Below are 21,197 nucleotides of genomic sequence, written 5' to 3'. Positions count from 1 at the left end.
CAATGGAGTAAACTAAGGAAGAGAAAAACATGGGCTATAGAAGACAGGAGATCCAATGTGCAAAAGATAACAGAATCCCCAGGGGGCAATAGTGAAAGGAGAGCCTCAGATGACAGTGGTGCAGGCATGGAGGCAACCAGCCCAGAAAATTCTAAGAGAGATTTCTTTAAGAAGATTTCACTGATATTATAGCTGGTGCTTTTGAATATCTTAAGAGACTACACAATTTTTAGAGAGTCTGAGTTTCAATTAGTGACAAATACATAGAAAACTAAGGAAAAGGAAAAAAATAACCAGGGTGAAATAGAGGGAAATGTTTTACAGAAAAGGAAAAGTATTCATAATATACAAATCGGCGTTGAAGAGCATTTTACATAGTCCTGATATGAACATTAAATAATGATATAACCAAACTTATAACCACAGTGGAAGACTGAGGGACTAGCAAGTGTACGTGTCGCGATGGGGATAGGAGTGAAATACACCCTCATTTTATCAAGTCAGTGTGTAATATCTAGAACTAGAAAAAAATCAAATAAAAAATGCAAATACAGTTTTTAGAATTATGAAGGTAAATACCGAGAGAAACAAGTAAAAGAATTGAACTTGGTTTGCTTTATGGGAAGGGAGAAGTGGCAGAGAGGTGAGGGAACAGTTTTTTTTGTTACGAGCTTTGGTCAGTTGTTTATGCTTTAAGCTGTGTACATGTCCTTTGATCAAGATAAAAGCTAAATAAAGTTGCTCAGGTAATTTTGATCTCTACACACAACCCACCTCCCAGGAGACTCACTCCTCCGATCTAGTGCTTCTCAAACTCAAACTTGCTAGGGCAGGAGAAGAGGAAGAAAGGAAAAAAAGCAGAGGTAGTTACCGTTGCTATCTGACCTTTGGGTCACTCCTTTCTAGTTCCTCAGACCAGAAAGAGAGACCTTCTCTTGCGGTTCTTTCTTTGGGCATCTAGTTCACACTTCCAATTTTGGGGCTGCCTTTGAGTGCATGCTGGCTATTGCCAGAACGGGAGAAAATGGAAAACTCACCACTGGTTCAGTGGAACTTCGAATTCTGGTCTCCCCCCACTTGACCTGCTACCATTTACATTTCAGAGTCCCCTCCCATAGCTGCTCCATGCATTCTGTCCGAGATTCATAGTTCCACTCACTAGGAGAGACAGAGTGGAGTGCACTTACTCCATCTTTCCTGGAACCAGAAAATACACCCATTTAAAGTGTACAATTCAATGATTTTCAATAAATTTGCAGAGTTACACAAGCATCATCACTTTTAGAAAATTTCCATCACCCAAAAAGATCTCTGGTATATATTTGTAGTCACTCTTCGTTCTCACTCTCAGCCCCAGGATTAGATTATCACTAAAACTCTTACCTGTATAGATTTGCCTTTTCTGGACAATTTATATAAATGGAATTATAAGTATGTAGTCTTTTGTATTTGGGTTCTTTCACTGAGAATGTCTCTGGGATTCATCCTATTATAGTATGTATTCTTTGTTACTTTTTTATTGCCCAGTGTTATTCAGTTGTATGGATATACCACATTTATTTCTCTGTCACCAGTTGATAAACATTTGTGTTGTTTCTATTTTCTGGCCATTATGAATAATGTTGCTAAGAATATTTATGTACAAGTGTTTGTGTGGACATATGTTGTCAGTTTTCTTGGGTGGATTCCTACTTGCTGTGTCGTATGGTAACTCTGTGTTTAACCATTAAAGAGACTGTCAAACTGTTTTCCAAAGTGGCTGCGCCATTTACAATCCCACCAGCAATGTATGAGGGTTCTAGTTTCTCCACACCCTCATCAACTCTTCTTTTTGACTGTCTTTTTATTATAGCCATTCTACTGGGTGTGAAGTGGTATCTCATTGTGATTTTAATTTGCATTTCTCTACTGACTAATGATACTGGGCATCTTTTCATGTACTTATTGGCCATTCTTATATCTTTGATGAAATGTCTCTTCAGATCTTTTGCCCATTTTTAATTGGATTATTTGTCTTCCTTTTATGAGTTGTAAGGGTTCTTTTTATATACTGGATACAAATCCTTTATCAGATATATGATATCCAAATATTTCTGGTTTGTCTTTTCATTTCCTTAATGATACCTTTTGAAGCACAAAAATTTTAAGTTTGATGAAGTCAGATATATCAGTTGTTTCTCTTATGAATTGTGCGTTTAGTGTCATATCATACTTAATGGTACAAGAGTGAAAGCTTTCCCCGTAAGATCAGAAACAAGGAAAAGATGTCTGCTCTCTACTTCTATTCAACATTGTATTTGAAGGCAGTCCAAAACCTGAAAGTATGTACTGAGTGCAGAAAGAGCCCCAAGAGAAGCCCTTTCCTTCTGGTCTGAGGAATGAGAAAGGCGTCTCTTAAGAGCTAAAGAATGGAGGAAACCCCTTGCTTTTTCCTCTCTTTTTTTAACCTGCTTTTTTCCCTTCTCTACTATCCCAGCCCCTGGACAGTATTGCCAGGGCAGCACAGCCAAGGGAGCAGTGGTCAGGCAAGCAACTCTCCTGAGGAAGGGGAGTCTTCTCTCTAACCAGAGGGTGTCTGGTCTCCAGAACATGGGTAGAATCCTGTTTGCTTTTCTTTTTCTGTCTCCTGCTGTTTGGCCCAGAACACAGACACAGTCACAGGAAGTGTGCAGCAGAGTGAGAAAGCTAAAGCCTCAGTTTTCTACCTGTGTTAGAACACTCAGCATAAAAGATGTCAGTTTTCTCCTAATAGATGTCTAGATTTAATGCAATTCCATTAGAATCCCAGCAATGGATTTAAAAATTTATTTGGAAAGGCAGAGGAAATAGGATGGCTAAAATAATTTTGAAAAAGAAGAATAAAGTTGGAGGAAATACAGTACCCAATTTAAAGACTTACTATAAAGCTAGAGTAATCAAGATAGTGTGGTGTTGGCAAAAAGACAGATACATCGATTAGTGGAAGAGAGTAGAATGTTGAGAAATAGAGCCGTATTTGGCTATTTGATTTTTTGACAAAGGTGCAAAAGCCATTTACTAGAGAAAAGATGTCAACAAATGGCATTGCATACATCTGTATGTAAAAACATGAATCTCGACCTAAGTCTCATGTGTTGTATGAAAATTAACTCAAAATGGATCATAGATCTAAATCTAAAACCTAAAATTTATAACTTTTAGGGAAAATATTCAGCACCCTGGCATTAGGCAGAGAGTATTTAGACATGACACCAAAGGATGATTTCATAAAAGAAAAAAGTTGTAAATTGAACTTCATCAAATTTTAAAACTTTCACTTTACTAAAAACACTGTTAAGAGAATGAAATGACAAGCTGCAGACTAGAAGAAAGTATTTGCAAACTGTACTTCCAACAAAGGATTGTATCTAGACTATATAAAGAACTCTCAAACATACAGCCCAATTTTAAAAAATTGAATGCAATAAAATGTTATCAACAGACTTGATACTTCACCCAAGATGCTATATGGATGGCAGATGAGCATGTGAAAAGACATTACCTATTGGGGAAATGCCAATTAAAGCCATAATGAGATACCACTCTTTGCCTATTTAAATGGCTGAAATAAAAAATGCTGGCAGTAACAAGTGCTGACAAAGATGCAGGACAGTCAAAACTCTGGTACATTTCTGGTGGGAATGCAAAATAATACAGTCCCTCTGGAAAACATTTTAGCAGTTTAAAAGTTACACTTAGAAAGTTACACTTACCATGTAACCCAGCAAGCCCATTCCTGGATATTTACCCTAGACAAATGAAAACATATTCATATAAAAATCTATACATGAATGTTTACAGCAACCCTATTCATGATGGGTGAAAACTGGAAACAACAGGTGAATGAATAAACAAACTGTGATATATCAGAATGGAATGCTATTCAGCAATAAAAAATAAACTTCTGATGCATACAACTTGAATGAATCTCAGAGACATTATGCTGACTGAAAGAAACCAGTCTCAAAGATTACACATATTAATTCCATTTATATGACATTTGTGAAAAGACAAAACTGTAGTAATAGATGTTGGTTGCTAGGGGTTAGATGTAGGGGGAGAGTGTGACTCTACAAGGATAGCACAAGGCAGTTCTTTGAGGAGATGGAACTATTCTGTTTCTTGATTCTGGTGGTGGTAATATGAATCTATACATGTGTTAAAACTCATAGAACTTACTACTCCCTCCCACCCCTCAAAAAAAGATCATTAAAAAAAAATGACACAATGCCACATGTTGGTGAGTATGTGGTACAGTGGAACTCTAACGCACTGCTGGTGGGTGTAAATTATTACACCCTCTTTGGAAAACCATTTCACAGTATCTATTAAAGCTGAGCCTATATTGACCCTAATGGCCAACAATACGGAAATGCATACATGTAAGTCACCAAAAGACATGTACATGAGTGATTATCACAGCACTGTTCATAGCCCAGAATGGAAAGTACCCTGATGTCTATCAGTAGTTGAATAGAAAATAAATTAGGATATATATTCATATAATGGAATACTGTGCAGCAATAAAAATAGACTATTGCACATAACAAGTATGATACACAAACATAATGTTGATTGAAAGAATTCAGACACAAAAGAATGTACTCTATATTAGTAATTCTCAAAGTGTGGTCCTGGGACTTCTGGGGGTCCTTGAGATCTGTTCAAGGAGTCTGCAAGATTAGCCCCCTCCATAAGGCTGGAGTTCAGACCTCATTGGAAAAGGTCTCATTGCATCTCACTAGATAGTGGAGAAGTTTGCTGGTTACCCCCCGGGCAGATCTGGCACACAGTACTCTCCAGAGTAGGCAGGCCTAACAAGCTGGAAATAGACTTTCAAGTGCCTTTGGGCAGAAAGTCAGAACCAGAACTGGCAAACAGGAACCAACCTTCTTGGGTACAGGTAGGTAAAACTGGGAAACCAACTGCTCGAGTGCCTGGGAGACTCACTGAGAATCTGCCTGTGGAGGTGCTACTGAAACTCAATGGAGATGAATGCTTCTGGGCATCCACCACACACTTCACTAGCAGCCATGCAGTAAGAAGGAGAAGAGAACAAATGGAAGCACACTGGAACCAGGAAGGGAAGTTTCTTCCTTGTGCAGTGTCCCTCCAGCACCCTCTACTGACAAAGCTTGTGTAGGCATCTTGCCCCTGCAAAGGAGAAATGCTTAGAGGAGCTAGTTACGTTATCACAGAGCAGGCAATTAAGGGTGTATGTGGAGCTAAGAGGCAGTAAATCCATAATGGGCCCACTGTATGACAGTGATGAATCATCTCTCTGATAGCTAATGTAGTATGTGTTTGTGGATTCTTGTGTTTAAAAATTTCTGTTTTAGTTTATAATATAAACATCAATAGGTATAATCCACATAAAAGCATTTTGGGATCATCAATTTTTAAACATGTAAAGAGGTTATGAGTCAAAAAGTTTGAGAACCACTGCTCTATATTATTCCTTTTAAATAAAGTTCAAAAGAAGAGGCAAAACTCATCTGTAACGTTAGAGGTCCAACTGTTACCTTGGTAAGAAGCACAAAGGAGGCCTCTGGGTTGTTGGTAACAGTCATTTCTTCTTCTGAGTGCTGACTACTTGATGCATTTACTTTGTGGAAATTCATTCAACTGTATACTTATGGTTTGTCAGCTTTTTTGGTATGTATATTATATTTCATCAATAAAAATTTGACTCTTCTTTTCCCTCTCTTTTTAGCCCTATACCCCGTTGTTAAACCTGTATGTAACTTTTTTTTTTAAGTATCACGACCTTATACTGGCTAATTTTCATTCCTGAAGATGAAAGACTCAATTGGGACAGAGTGAAAAAAGCTTTTTCATAACACTGCCTGTGGCCTTCCTACTCATCCTCAGCTCTGTGTCCCCCACCTGTGGAGGGATCCCCCACTCCACCTCCACAAGGATGGGTGCTCCCTCCATGGGAAAAGCTTAGCTAGAATGCTGAAAGGATCTTTGGTTCTTCTGAAGTGCTTTATGGCTTTCCCAGGTAGAGGAGGCTGTGTGTGTTTGCCTGTTCTGAGATCAGTTAAGATGATTTTTCTATTTTGCTTTGAGAGAATATTTATGAATTTGTTGTATTCTCTGAATGATTACATTTAACTGTTTGATTTGGGAAATTATTTTTCTTTTTGACAGGAACCTTATATTTGCTTTGCCTTCTGATTCTTCTATCCTATTTTGAATGATTTCCATTTTAGTCTTATTTCTAGTGTGCTTATAGTCTTACTTCCTTTCCATACTATTTCAGAATTTAATTCTTTAACATATCATCCAAGAAATAAATCCGTCTTATCACTTTTCTGCAGAACTTGCCATCTCAGATTTTTCTCTGTTCTTCCTGTCTGCCTCCTAGCCATGCACATGGCTAACAATACTGTTTATACACTGCGCATTTGGCCTGATCATCTTCTCTGTCTTACTTGATTTTGTTCTTTTTGTTGTTTTGGTAAGCTAGCAGCTTTATAGTCACTTTGGCTGTTTTCTGTTTCCCAATTCTCCTATAATAGTAAGTAGGATTAATTTGGGAAAAGAGGTCATATATGACTTAATACAATTTGGTTAAATAGTAATAGAAACTCCTTTTTTGAACCCCCTTTACCCATACACAGGACATTCCTGACTTCAAAGTCCTGTTCCAGTAGCCTGTGAGTCAAGCATTCAGGATGCATTTTCCCATAATAACATGGGTGCCTTGGCTTACTCACTTATGACGTACCTGAAGTATGGTACTAATGATACATATATATAAAATCTAGATACCATTTATCATATAACAGAGTTTTTATGGGAAACTATTTTCAGAAGTATTATTTGGAATGCTAAGGACACATTATCCTTCCCATAGCTTACACAACTCGTCTTTTGAGCCTCACCTCTGTAGCCCCGTCTTGGAGGGAGGGAGTTGTACACAGGGTGGCAGGCTGTGTGGTGGCCTTCTAGTGGATCTAGGGTCAAGAGGGGAGTGAACTGTGATGTGAAAATGAGGCTATGGGTTTTTTGGGTCAGTGGATAGCTAGTAAGGTTACTGGTAATAGGAGATGGAGACCACAGTGTGAAACGGAGTCTTGGGAATGGTAAAGAAGATGGGAGGGGCTGAAATGGGATTTAATGAAGAAGGACAGTGGAAGCTATTTATGTCTCCTTTTCTCCTTAGTGGAGGGACCAGTGCTGATGGGCCCCCTACAGTGATCTCTCCTTCGGTTTCTCCTTCTTTCAACCCCTTTACCTTGTCATCTTTTTTCCCTTCCACTTTCCTTTTCCTCCAGCTGCTAACCAGCATCCCTAGGGTGGTACTTTCAGTAAGTAAGGTTGTTGTGGCTGCTTCAGAAGAGGGGTTTTGTTGGTATTTTCCTCGTTTCTTCACCTGTCTTCCCTTTCTCCACTCCTATTGACAGGTAATAACTGATGAAATTGGAGAGACCACAGGTTTGAGGAACTTACTAGAGAGTAGGGAAAAAAGGTGAAAATAGAAAACTAGAGCAACAGTTACAATTAGGGGACACCTGAGAAAGAGTTATATGTATACACTCTTTAGGAGTACATGTGTTCTAAAACATATCCCTTATGTCCGGTTACTTACTGCCACTATACTCTAGTAGGCTATTTGGTAGTTTCATCTAGCTAACTAGATTAAAAGAAGACACCATGTTGCCTAATGAAAGTGCTAGAAACATACAATCAATATGTTGATTTCTGTGTGTATGTATTCTGGGCGTATTTTGTCTTTCTGCTGGTTGCATTTCTAGACATAGTCTTTGGTAAACAAGATGCACGTTGATAGTCAGTTTGGAGGAGGCGGCACCAAGAGTTTGGTCAGCAGAGCATGGACTGTGGGGTCCTCAGTCAGGCACTGCTGCTCCCTCACTGTGTCTGTCCTCACTTTCTCATCTGTGAAATGTGGCTCCAAGGAACTCAAAATTATTAGGAATCTTAAGTGGCTAGTACACAGTAGATACTCATTAAATATTAGTTCTTTTCCTTGGTGGAAGCTATGTTTTGTTTAGATCATTAAACCACGTCGACTCTGGTGGTTCTAGTTTTTTTGTCTAATTGGGTTCTTTGATATACAGTCAGTTTGGTTTTGATGATATAGCCTTAGTACATTCTCCATTGAAATTAGTCAACAGAAAACATGCATCAGGAAGAGGTACCTAATTTTAAGAATGCAATTTACGTCTTTAAAAGAATTTTAACTTAAGCATAACTTTAAATAGGACCTCGTTATTAAAGATGTAACATTAATCAAAACTTAAATAAATGAAAAGTTACCAAGAGTCTCACCACTAAAGCAAACTGTTTATTGTTCTGTTGCCCCTTCTAGTTCGGGGTCACTGATTATGCTGTCTTAACAGTCACTTTTTATAAAGGCATTTGCTTTGTCTCTAGGTGTAAAACAAAGGTGTATCCAGATAACCTTCCTACAACAAGTGTGGTGATTGTTTTCCACAATGAGGCTTGGAGCACACTTCTGCGAACTGTCCATAGTGTCATTAATCGCTCACCAAGACACATGCTAGAAGAAATTGTTCTAGTAGATGATGCCAGTGAAAGAGGTAAATTTTAAATTTTAATGCCAATAATAGCTATGCCTTTTGTTATTAATCGTTAAAAAACTAGTTGCTATCATTTTTAGCCTAATAATTTTATAAAAACTTCTAATTTATCCTAAAAATATTTATGGCCTTTGGACTCATTCACATATGCAAAAAATTATACCCTGTGAAACTTAAAATAATATTAGTTTAATTAGCATTTAATTTGTGTCACATCTTAATCTTGTTTTAAAAAGAAATAATGCTATATAATATAAACGTTTATGCAGAACAGGGAAAAAACCCACATAATTTTGTTATGATTTTCTCTGTGGGAAGTTGTAGCCCTGAGTCACTGAGGAGAGTCTGTATCCTACTTAGAGCCACGAAGGGAGAAATTTAGTTCGGTATACAGTGGGAAGTATCTCTGACAGCAAAATGGAGCCCTGCTGGGTGAGTCTTAGTTCTCCAGAGTCATCTTAGGTTTTCCCATTTTCTCCATTTCTAAGTTCAAGAATGATCTATAGCTAGGTGCCTGAAAGGATGAGGAAGGAGTTTAAGAAAAAGTGTTTTATAATAGAACTCTGATCTCATAATAAATCTCTATGTGAATGTTGCCCAAATAGTCTTCCAGGAACCTCAGAATTTTTCACAGGCTTAGAATCTGTCAAACTGTTTCATGAAGCGTTGTTTTAGGAGAGGTATATTAATTAAAAGTACCTTGGGCCGACATTATTTATTCTGAATTCTTCTTGGAGATTTCACACCACAAGGTAGCACAGAAAAGGCTCCATTTAGTCCATCAGTATAAAAACCTGTTAAACTCAGAGATACCAGGCTTTTTCTTACAGCACATCTATTTAGGAGCTTTGGTGTCTGTGTTCCCCTCAGTATTCCTATGCTCACATGAGAAAAATTTGGAGGAAACTACAGAAAATGGCTTTCTTCCATCCTTCCTTGACCAGCCTTAAATTTCATGACCCATCATTTCAACCTCTTTTGCTAGTCTCCTTTTCTTGCCTAATCTCTCATTGCATCTCCTGATAGTTTAAAGTATTATACCTTCTCCTTCCTGTGCCTACACTAAATATGTACATTTAACCGTGATTAAGTTTAATCACTTCATATCTTAATTACTGGGAGTAATTTGCGTGTCAGTAACAATTTAAATCTCATTACGTTGCCAGATAGTAGAGGTACAAATGAAGAATAAGACATAGTCCTACCTTCTCAAGTACCTTAAAGTGTACCTCCTTAATCTAATTAAGGAGACAGCTTACAATCACAAACCATTTAAATAGTATAATAATGTAATTAATGTCAAAATGAATGAGAGTTGTTATAAATTAAGAATACCACACTTAAATAATTACCGTTGACAATAGAAGTATAAGTCTCATGTGGATAATTGTTTGCTAGGCGTTAATTAATCCCTCTGTAAGAAAATTAACTAAAGTTCATTTGAGCAGCAATTTATACAAACATCTATCCTGCAAGTGACTTGCGTTTGGTTTACTTATATGTTGACATTTGCTAAATTAAATATTCCTCAAGGAGAGATATTTTTCTTCAGATGAAATGAATTGTTTTTCCATTTCCTCCTTTGGTTTCTCTATTATTCTGTTGAGTGCCTCAGAAGGCTGTGTGGAATAGTAAGTTTTTGTAGGATGTGTTCTGATCAGAAAGACACGTGTGCCCACAACTTTAAAGTGACAAAGAAAGTCATATGTACAGTTATCTTTTTCCCTTCCTCCTGTGGGCCCTTCTTAATCATCCCAACCTGTATAAATCTGTAAGAGAAGGCGTGTGGGCAGATGTCTGCTTCGCCCCACTTGGGGCTCTTAGTCACTAAGAAGGGTCCCCAAGTTGCCATCCCAGAGCCCCTGATCAGGGGTCTGGTTCTCCTTTATCTTCTTGCCTAGAAAAGCTCAGGTGTCTAGGGCACCATTTCTGATATTTGGGAACTGCTAGGCATTGTGTTTTTGTGGTTATAATTGTAGTCTTGCTATCTAGATATAATTTTCTTTGGCTCTCTTGTTTACATGGTAACTGTTGGGTGCAGGAACCAGAGCAAGCTCTTTATTTTTGTATAACTCTGTCTGCTTTTTCCTCTTCATGAGACACATCCAAGGCACCATCATTTATCACCTAGACTGATCCAACAGACAGACTAGTCTGACTAGTCTCCCCACGTATACTCTCACCCCTTCCCATCTGCTCATCAAGCTGCATGCAGAGTGAGTTTTTAAACATGTAAATCTGATGATGTCGCTTCTCTGATTAAACCTTTCCTCTAAGGCTTGCATGACCTGGCCTCTGCCTGCATCTCTAGTCATATCTTGAACCATTCCCTGCCCACTCCATCCATACAGTTCAGCTCAAATGTTTACTCAGAATCAAGTTGTCTTTAGAGAGGTCTTCCTTGACCTCTCAAGACCAGGTCATGGCCCTCTGAACACATCTTGGAACACTCTACTCCTCCACAGCTCTCATCAGTTTTACCTATTTACTTATCTGTTTAATGACTATCTCCCTCCCACCCGCATTAGACCCTACTCTTCATCAGGGCTGTTTGCTCACCATAGTCTCCTCGGTGCCCACAGTGCCTCTTGTATAGTAAACAGTCCAGAATTAACTTAGTGAATGAATGAAAGAATAATCTACCAGTCAGTTAATCTTTACTTTTACTTTTTGTCTGTGCAGACTTCCTAATTAGGTTGTGTAGCATTTATAGTCTGCTCATGGCCTCTGGATACCTGATTTCACAGTTAACCTGCTGAGTTGTCAGTAGCTCCATTTATTAAAGAAGTATGAAGTAGGTGCTATAATTATCCCTATTTTATTGATGAGGAAAATGAGGCTTAGTGTGAACCAAGGGCTTGACCTCTTAACTGCTGTATATATCACGTCTGTCATAACTTTACTGTTACAGGGTATGTAATGAAGACAGAGTCTGGATGAATCCCTGGGTCATGTCAGAAGTTATGTAATCGTCATTCAGAAGGTTATCTTAAGACTTAGAACATATAATATTGAAAGAACATATAATATTAAAAGACTTAGAACTTATAATATTCCTAATCTGAGTTTACTATTGTTTTTCTCATTTTACACAAAAGGAAATGGAAGTTCTTATTTAGTAGGAATTAGGAGTCAGATTTATCAGACTCTAAATTCCTTGCTCTTTCTGCTGCTCTTTAGAGTTCTGGCTAAGATTTCTCAGATGTTGCTGTGAGCAGTGAAATTTTCCCTGACACTCACACTCCCTGATGGAGAGATGCCTAGGGATCCATTTATAGGCTAATAGCTGTAAAGGTATTCTAATAAACAAGATTTTCCCTTTTTAAATGACATAGTACCTTCTAACCATAATCACTTAACTCGTCATGCCTTCACTTTATAAATGAGCCTTGGATAAATAATTCCCAATCGCCCACCTAGCCCTGAGTCCATAATTCTCTATCAACTGTTAGGAAGACACCTATTTCTTAGCCTTCTTGCATGAAAGCCACAAAGATGTAAAAGATGCCAAGAAAGATTTGTGCAACAGCAACTTTTTTTGAGCTACCAGATTAGAGGATCATGCATTTTTCATTTTATTTTTAAATAGGGGAGAGCATTATAACTTTCAAAGATGTGGAATTCAAGAATTAGATTGCTTTGATTCTTAAGAAGCACTTTGTCTGTTTTTGGGAAAAATTACTGGGAGACACATTGTTTATGACATACTCAACCTTGACTGGTCTAAGGAACTAGAATATATCTCACACCCTACCACGTGAGATTCTATCAAACTCTGGACATAAGGTAATTTAAATTTGTGTCAGATCCAGTGATTCCACAGTCCTAAATTATTTTGTCTAGTTCCCTTCTAGGATTCCTGCTATGGATGAAAAGATGGCCTTTGAAGTCAGGCAGACCTGGATTTGAATCTTGGATCTACCCCTTAACAAACTGTGTCACCTTGATCAATTTATTTAATATTCTGAGCCTTATATTTTTGTGTCTAAAATAGTAATAACAATCTCATAGGGTACTTGTGAGGATTAAATGATATAAAATATGTAAAGAGTCTAGCATTATGCTAAATGGCCACAAAACAATAGCTACTATGTTGCTTTTCTCCAGGATTAGCATTACCCTCACCTTTTTACTCAGAATCAAGTTATATCTTTCTGACCCTAAGATAGAGTTCACAAAATCACAGCGGTGATCAGGTAGGAGTTTTACTCCAGATATTTTTCAGATATAAAAATTTTTTAGCCCTGGGGCTGGCCCCGTGGCCGAGTGGTTAAGTTTGCACGCTTCGCTGCAGGCGGCCCAGTGTTTCGTTAGTTTGAATCCTGGGCACGGACATGGCACTGCTCGTCAGACCACGCTGGGGCAGCGTCCCACATGCCACAACTAGAAGAACCCACAACGAAGAATACACAACTGTGTACCAGGGGGCTTTGGGGTGAAAAAGGAAAAAATTAAAAAATCTTTAAAAAAAAAAAATTTTTTTAGCCCAAATATATTAGGAAATATAATAGCAGAAATAAACATGCTTGGTGTTCTGGTGTAGTGGGACACGTAGGCCTTTCTCTTTCACAGTTTTCATATCCCTGATTATTTCATTATTGAGTCATCCCGGTCTTACCAGTTCAAACAGGCAAGAACCATTTCATTCCTATTTGTCTTTTCCTCTCCACCATATAGAAAGCCCTTTGGATTCCCACGTTTAGTATTTAAAGCATCCCTTACTGCATACACCCTGATCTCTGTAGGACCTTCCCATTACTAGAGTCCTATGGGGCAAAGCTAGTCATAGGAGTCCCAGTAGTTCCATGGCAAGTTTTTCCTTCCATTTGAATTCCCCATATACCCACTTACTCTCTCCTTTTCTCTTTTCCCTTTTCTTCTTCAATTGCCCGCCCTTCTCAAAACCTTTTTCTACTTAGACCTACTTGTCTGTTAAGGATCTCTATTTGGTCTTGCAGCTGTAGTCTAATATTTCTCTTTGGAGCTTGACCTCATTCCCTGCCTCCTGATAGAAGAACTACATAGTCAAAGACTGTGGTGATCAATACGACAATTAGTTTGTGCTTTTGAAGAAATCCCACAATTTTCTGAACAGTAACAGCTATTGCGTGTTCTGTTCCTTCACTCTATTGTGGTCTGGATTTAATGCTCTTGAATTTCTTTCTTTCTGTTCCTGATCTTTAAACCTGATTAGAAAAAGCAGTATTGAGGCTGACAGAGAATTGCTTAGAGAAATGTGGTAACATGCCTATCTTTGATTGAACCTGAGCCCAAAGGCTCTCTCCTCATTCCTCATTTAATAAGGTAGAGGCAGCCCTAGTACATTCTCTCAGGAAATAAAAAGGCTTCCTGTAGCAAAATGGTTTTGTGAGTCAGGGAACCTCGTGAAAATGCTCAGTAAATATGTGATAAGTGAATATTGCAAGTCAAAATTGATTTATATCTGGATAGTGCCAGATCACAGTTTTTTCATATTATTTTTTGTTTGTTTTGTGTTGTTAATTTTTCAGACTTTTTGAAAAGACCTCTAGAGAGTTATGTGAAAAAATTAAAAGTACCAGTTCATGTAATTCGAATGGAACAACGTTCTGGATTGATCAGAGCTAGATTAAAAGGAGCTGCTGTGTCAAAAGGCCAAGTGATCACCTTCTTGGATGCTCACTGTGAGTGTACGGTGGGATGGCTGGAGCCTCTCTTAGCCAGGATCAAACATGACAGGTACTTTTCTGGAGTCTATAAATTTGTTTTCAGTGTATTTGTCCTAAACTATATGGTTAGTTGCAAAATTCTGTATTTTTAAATAAACATAAAAATTATTTCCTCTGAAGTTTCCTTTAAAATACTCACGAAAAGCACTCTAAACTAAATATGAAGAAGACCACATTCTGAAGTCTGGAAGGAATGTTTGCAAACTCTCGTTATTGAGGATGGATTGGGAGGTGTGTTGTTAGGATGTACACTATATGCTCTGTTCCCTAACGAGGAGCAGAGCAAATGAACAATGAACTCAGGGAAAATAGGGTAAAACCCTTTATTTGTCCCCACTCTCTAAGGCTAACACTGGGGCAGGCAGGTCATCTCATCTCTGTCTACGTCCTCACTGGGACTAGAGCTCTCGGCTTATAGCACAATATGAAGTACAAGCGGATGGGGAGATACACATTGCATCAGGAAATGCTTAATTGTTTATGGAAAAACACTATAATCTTAGATAATACAGGAAGAGCATTAGGAGCAGTGCATGCCCGTGGTGGTAGTCTTTCATCATGCACATTATTCAAAGAATTACCTACTGCTGGGCTCTGGTTTAGTTCTTGGATATCAGGAGAGAACCTAACTTTAGTCAGTTAGACCTATATTAGTTGAATTTCTGCTTGTCATTGAAATTTGAGCTGGAGGCTGTCTGTGTCAGCTTAACATTGAGGTTTAGATTTTAGCAGGGTAAACTTTTACTAGTCAAGTGGAGTATAGTGGGAGCTAAAGTCATTGTATCTATTTCTGTTATCGAATGCTGGGCCTACATCTCTCCCTTTTCAGAGATGAATAAATAGGAACAACCAGCACTGAGGCAATGAGAAGATACAGCAGCTTTAGGAAGGAGAACATTGCCTGAAGAAGGAATAGAGTATTTCTGTAAACTTTCTGTAGGTAGTAGATGACTGATTCAGGGAATATTTGCTTGCATAAAGACAACACATAACTCTTATGAACCAGGAGCCTGAACTCATGGAGACAAAGCAGTGTGAGGTGATGACAGACATATAAAAGGGGAATAGACTGAAATGACAACCACAACAACTTCCAGTTTAGGCTGCGTATCCTGAATAACTTTTCCAACTGAAAAAACTAAAATGCTAGATAAAATACAAAACACATTTTTAATTGCATCACTGAATTGGCATCATAGTAAGAAATTTTGCGATCTCAAAATGAAGTGAGAACAAGTGAGCAGTCCAAACACAAAAGCTACTAGCTTTCACTTGTAGGGTTTCTACTGAACTTAGGGGACACTGACCTTTTGCCTTGATGGACAAACAGATGGGAGGATAGGAAATAAGCCCTAGGCCCTGCCTAAGGTTGGAAGATGAATAACAAGTACCTGTATAAAGCTAGGATCTTGACATCTGTACCTCAGTGTAAGTGAGAATGAGAAATAAATCCCACTACACCAAAGAAAACTTGCCTTTTCAAGTTTCAAGGCCCTTGGAATGGGGTTGAGGAGGGGAAACAAATCTCCCCTAACAATTTATAAACAGAATGTAGAAAAAGAGGGAAGAAACTGGACTTTCTTTATGAGACTACTATAACCTTGATAGGAAAACCAGAAAAGAAGTATGTGGAAAATTACTCAAATCCATTAATGAATGCTAACAAAAATCTCACAATACCAACAAACAGTCCAAGCGGGAGGGGAAACAAAATTTCATTTATATATATATATGTAATACATATACTATAACATATCATGACTAATTTGTTTAGTTCAGTATTACAAAGCCAATCACATAATACACCCCATTATCATATTTCTGAAAGTATATTAAAACCCTATCATTAAAAGTCTGATCACTTCAGTAGATAGAGAAAAGTGTTGGGGGCCGGCCCAGTGGTGCAGCAGTTAAGTTCGCACATTCCACTTCGGCGGCCGGGGATTTGCCAGTTTGGATTCCTGGTGTGGACATGGCACCACTTGGCAAGCCATGCTGTGATAGGCATCCCACATATAAAGTAACGGCAGATGGGCACGGATGTTAGCTCAGGGCCAGTCTTCCTCAGCAAAAAGAGGAGGATGGGCAGCAGTTAGCTCAGGGCTAATCTTCCTCCAAAAAAAAAGAAAGAAAAGAAAAGTGTTCGTTTATGATTGAAATGAGCATCCATTTATGATTAAAAATACTTAGCGAACTGTTATAGAATGGAGATTTACTAATCTGAGAAAGGATAGCTAAATAAAATCCTTAGCAAGCAAAATCATATTAATGGAGAAATTTTGAAAGTATTTTTTAGAAGATATAAAGCAAGATAAGAATGCCCTGAATTACTACTGTTACTCAGTATTATTAGAAGCCTTAGGTTTTGCAGTAATACAAGAAATAAAGCATATAAGGATTGGCAAGAAAAAAAACAAGTGCTGTCAACTGCAGATGTGTTTTTTAATGAAGAAAAATAATATATACAAAAAAACAGTAGAAATAATAGGAATTTAGCAATGTTGCCGAACATAAGATCACTATAGAAAAGTCAGTTGCCAGCTAGACTGTTGGTGGTGAACACGATGTAGTCTATACAGAAGCTGAAATATAATAATGTACCCCTGAAATTTACACAGTGTTGTAAACCAGTATGACCCCAATAAAATAAAAGGAAAAAAAGTCAGTTGCCTTCTCCACACCAGCAAGGAATAGTTAGAAGATATAAAGTAAAAAGAAAAAAAGAAATTATACCATTTATAACAACAATGGAAATCATAGACTGTAATTAGGAGTATGTTTAATAAAAGATGTATGAAATAGGAAACTTGAAATTCACTGGAAAATAATCTAAGTGGAGAGAAGGATAATGTTCATGGTTAGAAAAGTCAATATAAAAATAGCGATTCTCCCCACATTGATCTATAAATTCAATGCATTTCCAACTGAAATCTCAACAGAATTTTCTTCAAGAAACTGACTGTTTCTAACATTTATATGGAAATGCATATTTAAAAAAAAATAGCCAAAGTACTCCTGAAGAAGAAGAGTCAGGTACAACTGGGCTTGCACTCCCAGATATCGAGACTTACTTTACAACTCTATTAATTGTGGCAGTGACATATTTATGCAGAAATTCACAAATAGACTAGTAAAACAGAGTAGTGTCTGGAAACTACCCCATGTTTATATGGAAACTTGATTTATGAACAGAGCAGGCACTGATAAATATGGCAGAGGAAAAAAGGACCATTAGATAGTGCTGGAACAATTGGTTATCCACAAGGCAAAGAAGTGAAGTTAGATACTTACTGCATATCATACCTAAAACCAGTTCCATGAGGATTAAAGACATATGTGAAAAGCAAAAATATAATTCTTTTTGAAGACAATATAGGAGAATATCTTTATGATTTTGGAGTAGGAAAAGATTTCTAAATAAGATAACAGTTGGGTGGGGAGGATATCACATGCTTAAAAATGTGGCTGCCAAGGGCTGTGAGCAGCACATCTTTCCTTAGAAGTGTAAGTTTTTAGGTTTATTAAAAATATCACAAGGGCCGGCTGGTGGTGTAGCAGTTAAGTTCGCGCACTCTGCTTCAGCAGCCTGGGGTTCGCCAGTTCGGATCCTGGGTGCAGACCTACACGCCGCTTGTCAAGCTTTGCTGAGGCAGGGGTCCCACATATAAAGTAGAGGAAGATGGGCACACATGTTAGCTCAGGGCCAGTCTTCCTCAAAAAAAAAGAAAATCATAATACCAATAGAAAAACTTTTAAATGTGTATGAAGAAGTACAAGCCTGCAGGAAAAATATCCTTTCTAATACTTAGAAAATATAAATTTTAAAAATCTTGAGATACTATTTAACATTACATTAGCAAAACTATAAGAAAATAGCATCTAAAGTTGATAGCATTATAGGGAAGCTGCAGGAAGAAATATATATACACACACACACATATAATAGTTTTGGAAAGCAGTAAAGAAAAGTACCACAAAAAAGTACCTTCCTTTAATTTGGTAAACTCATTCCTGGAAGTTTTCTCGTAAAGCAAAAGCAAAATATTATGTATATGAACATGTCCACCCAGTATCTTAATGGCAAAAAACTATAAGGAACACAATGTCCAAGAGTTGTTTATTAAGAAAATTATTAGTTTAAAATTATTAAATATGTAGTCATTAAAAGTGGTATTTTTGAAAACTGTAGAAATATTTGAAGTATTTTCACGTATAGCAAATATGTAAAAGTATAAATGAAAAAGGGATGGAAAGTTATCAACAAGTTATAAATAATATAATAAATAACTATGCTAGTTTGGTAGGATATAGCAGGAAATTTTTTCATCATCTTTAACATTATAGAGTGTATTTTTATTTTAAAAACACTTAGTATTCCATTATATCTATACCGCATCCCTATCTATTCATCAATGGGCACTTGGGTTGTTTCCAAGTCTTGGTTATTGTGAATAATGCTGCAATGAACATAAGGGTGCATATATCCTTTTGAATTAGTGTTTTCGTGTTCTTTGGATAAATACCCAGAAAAGTGCAATAGCTGGATCATATGGTAGCTCTATTTTTAATTTCTGGAGGAATCTCCTTAGTGTTTTCAATAGTGCCTGCACCAATTTACATTCCCATCAGCAGTGTACAAGGGTTCCCTTTTCTCCGCATCCTCTCCAACATTTGTGTTTTTTTGTCCTTTTAATAATAACCATTCTGATGGGCATGAGTTGGTATCTCATTGTGGTTTTGATTTGCATTTCCTTAATAATCAGTGATGTTGAGCATCTTTTCATGTGCCTGTTGGCCTTCTGTATATCTTCTTTGGAAAAATGTCTGTTCACATCCTCTGGCATTTTTTAATCAAGTTGTTTGTTTTTTTTGTTGAGTTGTGTGAGTTCTTTGTATATTTTGGATATTAACTGCTAATCGGTATATGAGTTGCAAATATCTTCTCTCAATTATTAGGTTGTCTTTTTGTTTTGTTGATGGTTTCTTTTGCTATGCAAAAGCTTTTTAGTTTGATGTAGTCCCATTTGTTTCCTTTTGTTTTCCTTGCCTGAGAAGTATTCAAAAAGATACTGCTAAGACTGATGTCAAAGTGTACTGCCTATGTTTTCTTCTAGGAGTTTCATGGTTTCAGGTCTTACATTTAAGTCTTTAATCCATTTTGAGTTAATTTTTGTGTATGTTGTAAGATAGTGGTCTACTTTCATTTTTTTGCATATGCTATAAAAAAAAGATGAAATCTTGCCCTATGTGACAACATGGATGGACCTTGAGGGTAGTATGCTTAGCACAGTAAGTCAGACAGAGAAAGCCAAATACCATACAAATTCACTCATACGTGGAAGATTGAAAAAACAATAGTAACAACAAACAAACATATAGATACGGAGAATAGATTGGTGGTTACCAGAGGGGAAGAGAGTGGAAGAAAGCAGAAGGGGATAAAGGGGTACATTTGTACAGTGGTAGTTGGAAACTAGACTATTGGTCGTGAACATGATGTAGTCTATACAGAAGTCAAAATATAATGATGTAGACCTGAAATGTATATAATGTTATAAACCAGTGTTACTTCAGTAAAAATAAATAAATAGTAAAAAAATAAAAACACTTAGTATACAATTGTTAAATAGTTCAGAAAGGAAAATTTTAAAAGATTTTTTAATTTGCTTTTATGATTTTAGGAAAACAGTGGTATGTCCTATCATTGATGTGATCAGTGATGATACTTTCGAGTACATGGCAGGCTCTGATATGACCTATGGTGGATTCAACTGGAAGCTCAATTTTCGCTGGTATCCTGTTCCTCAAAGAGAAATGGACAGAAGGAAAGGTGATCGGACTCTTCCTGTCAGGTAATTAGTTTGACAAACATTTCCCCTAAAGTGTTATTGGCAGGGTATTGTGAAACATTGGGAATCATATTGAAAGGATTCTAAGTGTATTTTGAGAAACGTGAAGCATTTGTGCACCATATATGTAGTTGAGCTATCTTTTACATATCATTTTAAAGAGGGGTTTTTTCCCTCTGATCAACTCATAAAATTAGAATTTTTCATTTATACAAGCTAGTGCACATGAGAAATGATGGTGCCATGCATATGTTCTTTCATTCCTATATGAACAACATTTTGCAAATCTCTAAATAATACTACTTATATTAAAGTGTCAATTAATTGTAAGTGTTAGTATGTGAAAATATTACCTAAAACTGGGTCCTTGCACCAAAATTTAAGATTTTAAATTCAGACTTATACCATCTGGATGATAGTTACTGACTGGTAAGGTTAGAAAAGCTTGTTTCAAATATAAAAATAACTAGAATTGACAAAAATATAAAAAAGGATTTCTATTAATGGATTTCTGATTTTTCTTTTGTTCTACATTTGGTCGTATATAGATTTTTTCCAGAAAGGATAAAAACTTCATACTATTCAGAACCTTTAAATTGAGACCTTGGGCTTTCTGAGTCATCCTAGGATTTACTCCAGTTGCATCAGCCTGCTTCTTCTGAGAGTTCCTTCAGAACCAGGTTTTTTAGCTTTCTCGTATCCTGGGCTTCTTAGATCTACTTTCCCTTGAATTCAAGTCCAGTTCTGGCAAAGTTGAAGAGAGGTTTCACTAATTCTATGCTCTTTCTCCCTGACCAGGCTGAATCCTTACCTACTGAAAGGACTTTTCCACTCTTTTGCTGACATTTTCAAATCACCATCTAAACCAAGGGTTCCTAAACGTTTTGTAGATGGTGGACTTCTTTGAAAAAGAGCTGATAAAAGCTATGAGTTTTTTCTAAGGGAGTAAAAAATGCACTTCTGTAAAAAGAAGATTTAGCATCCAGTTCTAGGAAATATAGAGATATCCCAAAACCCAGGTCAAGAAACCCCTGTACTAAATGGTAACTCTG

General features: G+C 37.1%; 1 protein-coding gene across 2 annotated transcripts in view; it reads left to right on the top strand.

Annotated features, from left to right (window-relative positions):
• Positions 1 to 21,197, top strand: part of GALNT1 (polypeptide N-acetylgalactosaminyltransferase 1) — a 133,095-nt gene that overhangs the window by 86,480 nt on the left and 25,418 nt on the right. For both annotated transcript variants that reach the window (XM_070513180.1, XM_070513181.1), the window contains 3 exons: positions 8,422 to 8,588; positions 14,099 to 14,306; positions 19,978 to 20,148. In XM_070513180.1, coding sequence (XP_070369281.1) covers positions 8,422 to 8,588; positions 14,099 to 14,306; positions 19,978 to 20,148 — 546 coding nt within the window. The remainder of the gene's footprint in view (positions 1 to 8,421; positions 8,589 to 14,098; positions 14,307 to 19,977; positions 20,149 to 21,197) is intronic.

This window comes from Equus asinus, chromosome 7 (assembly GCF_041296235.1).
Source record: "Equus asinus isolate D_3611 breed Donkey chromosome 7, EquAss-T2T_v2, whole genome shotgun sequence".
Classification (NCBI taxonomy): domain Eukaryota; kingdom Metazoa; phylum Chordata; class Mammalia; order Perissodactyla; family Equidae; genus Equus; species Equus asinus.
The sequence above is the reverse complement of the archived record's forward strand: the minus strand, read 5'-3'. Positions and strand labels throughout refer to the sequence as shown.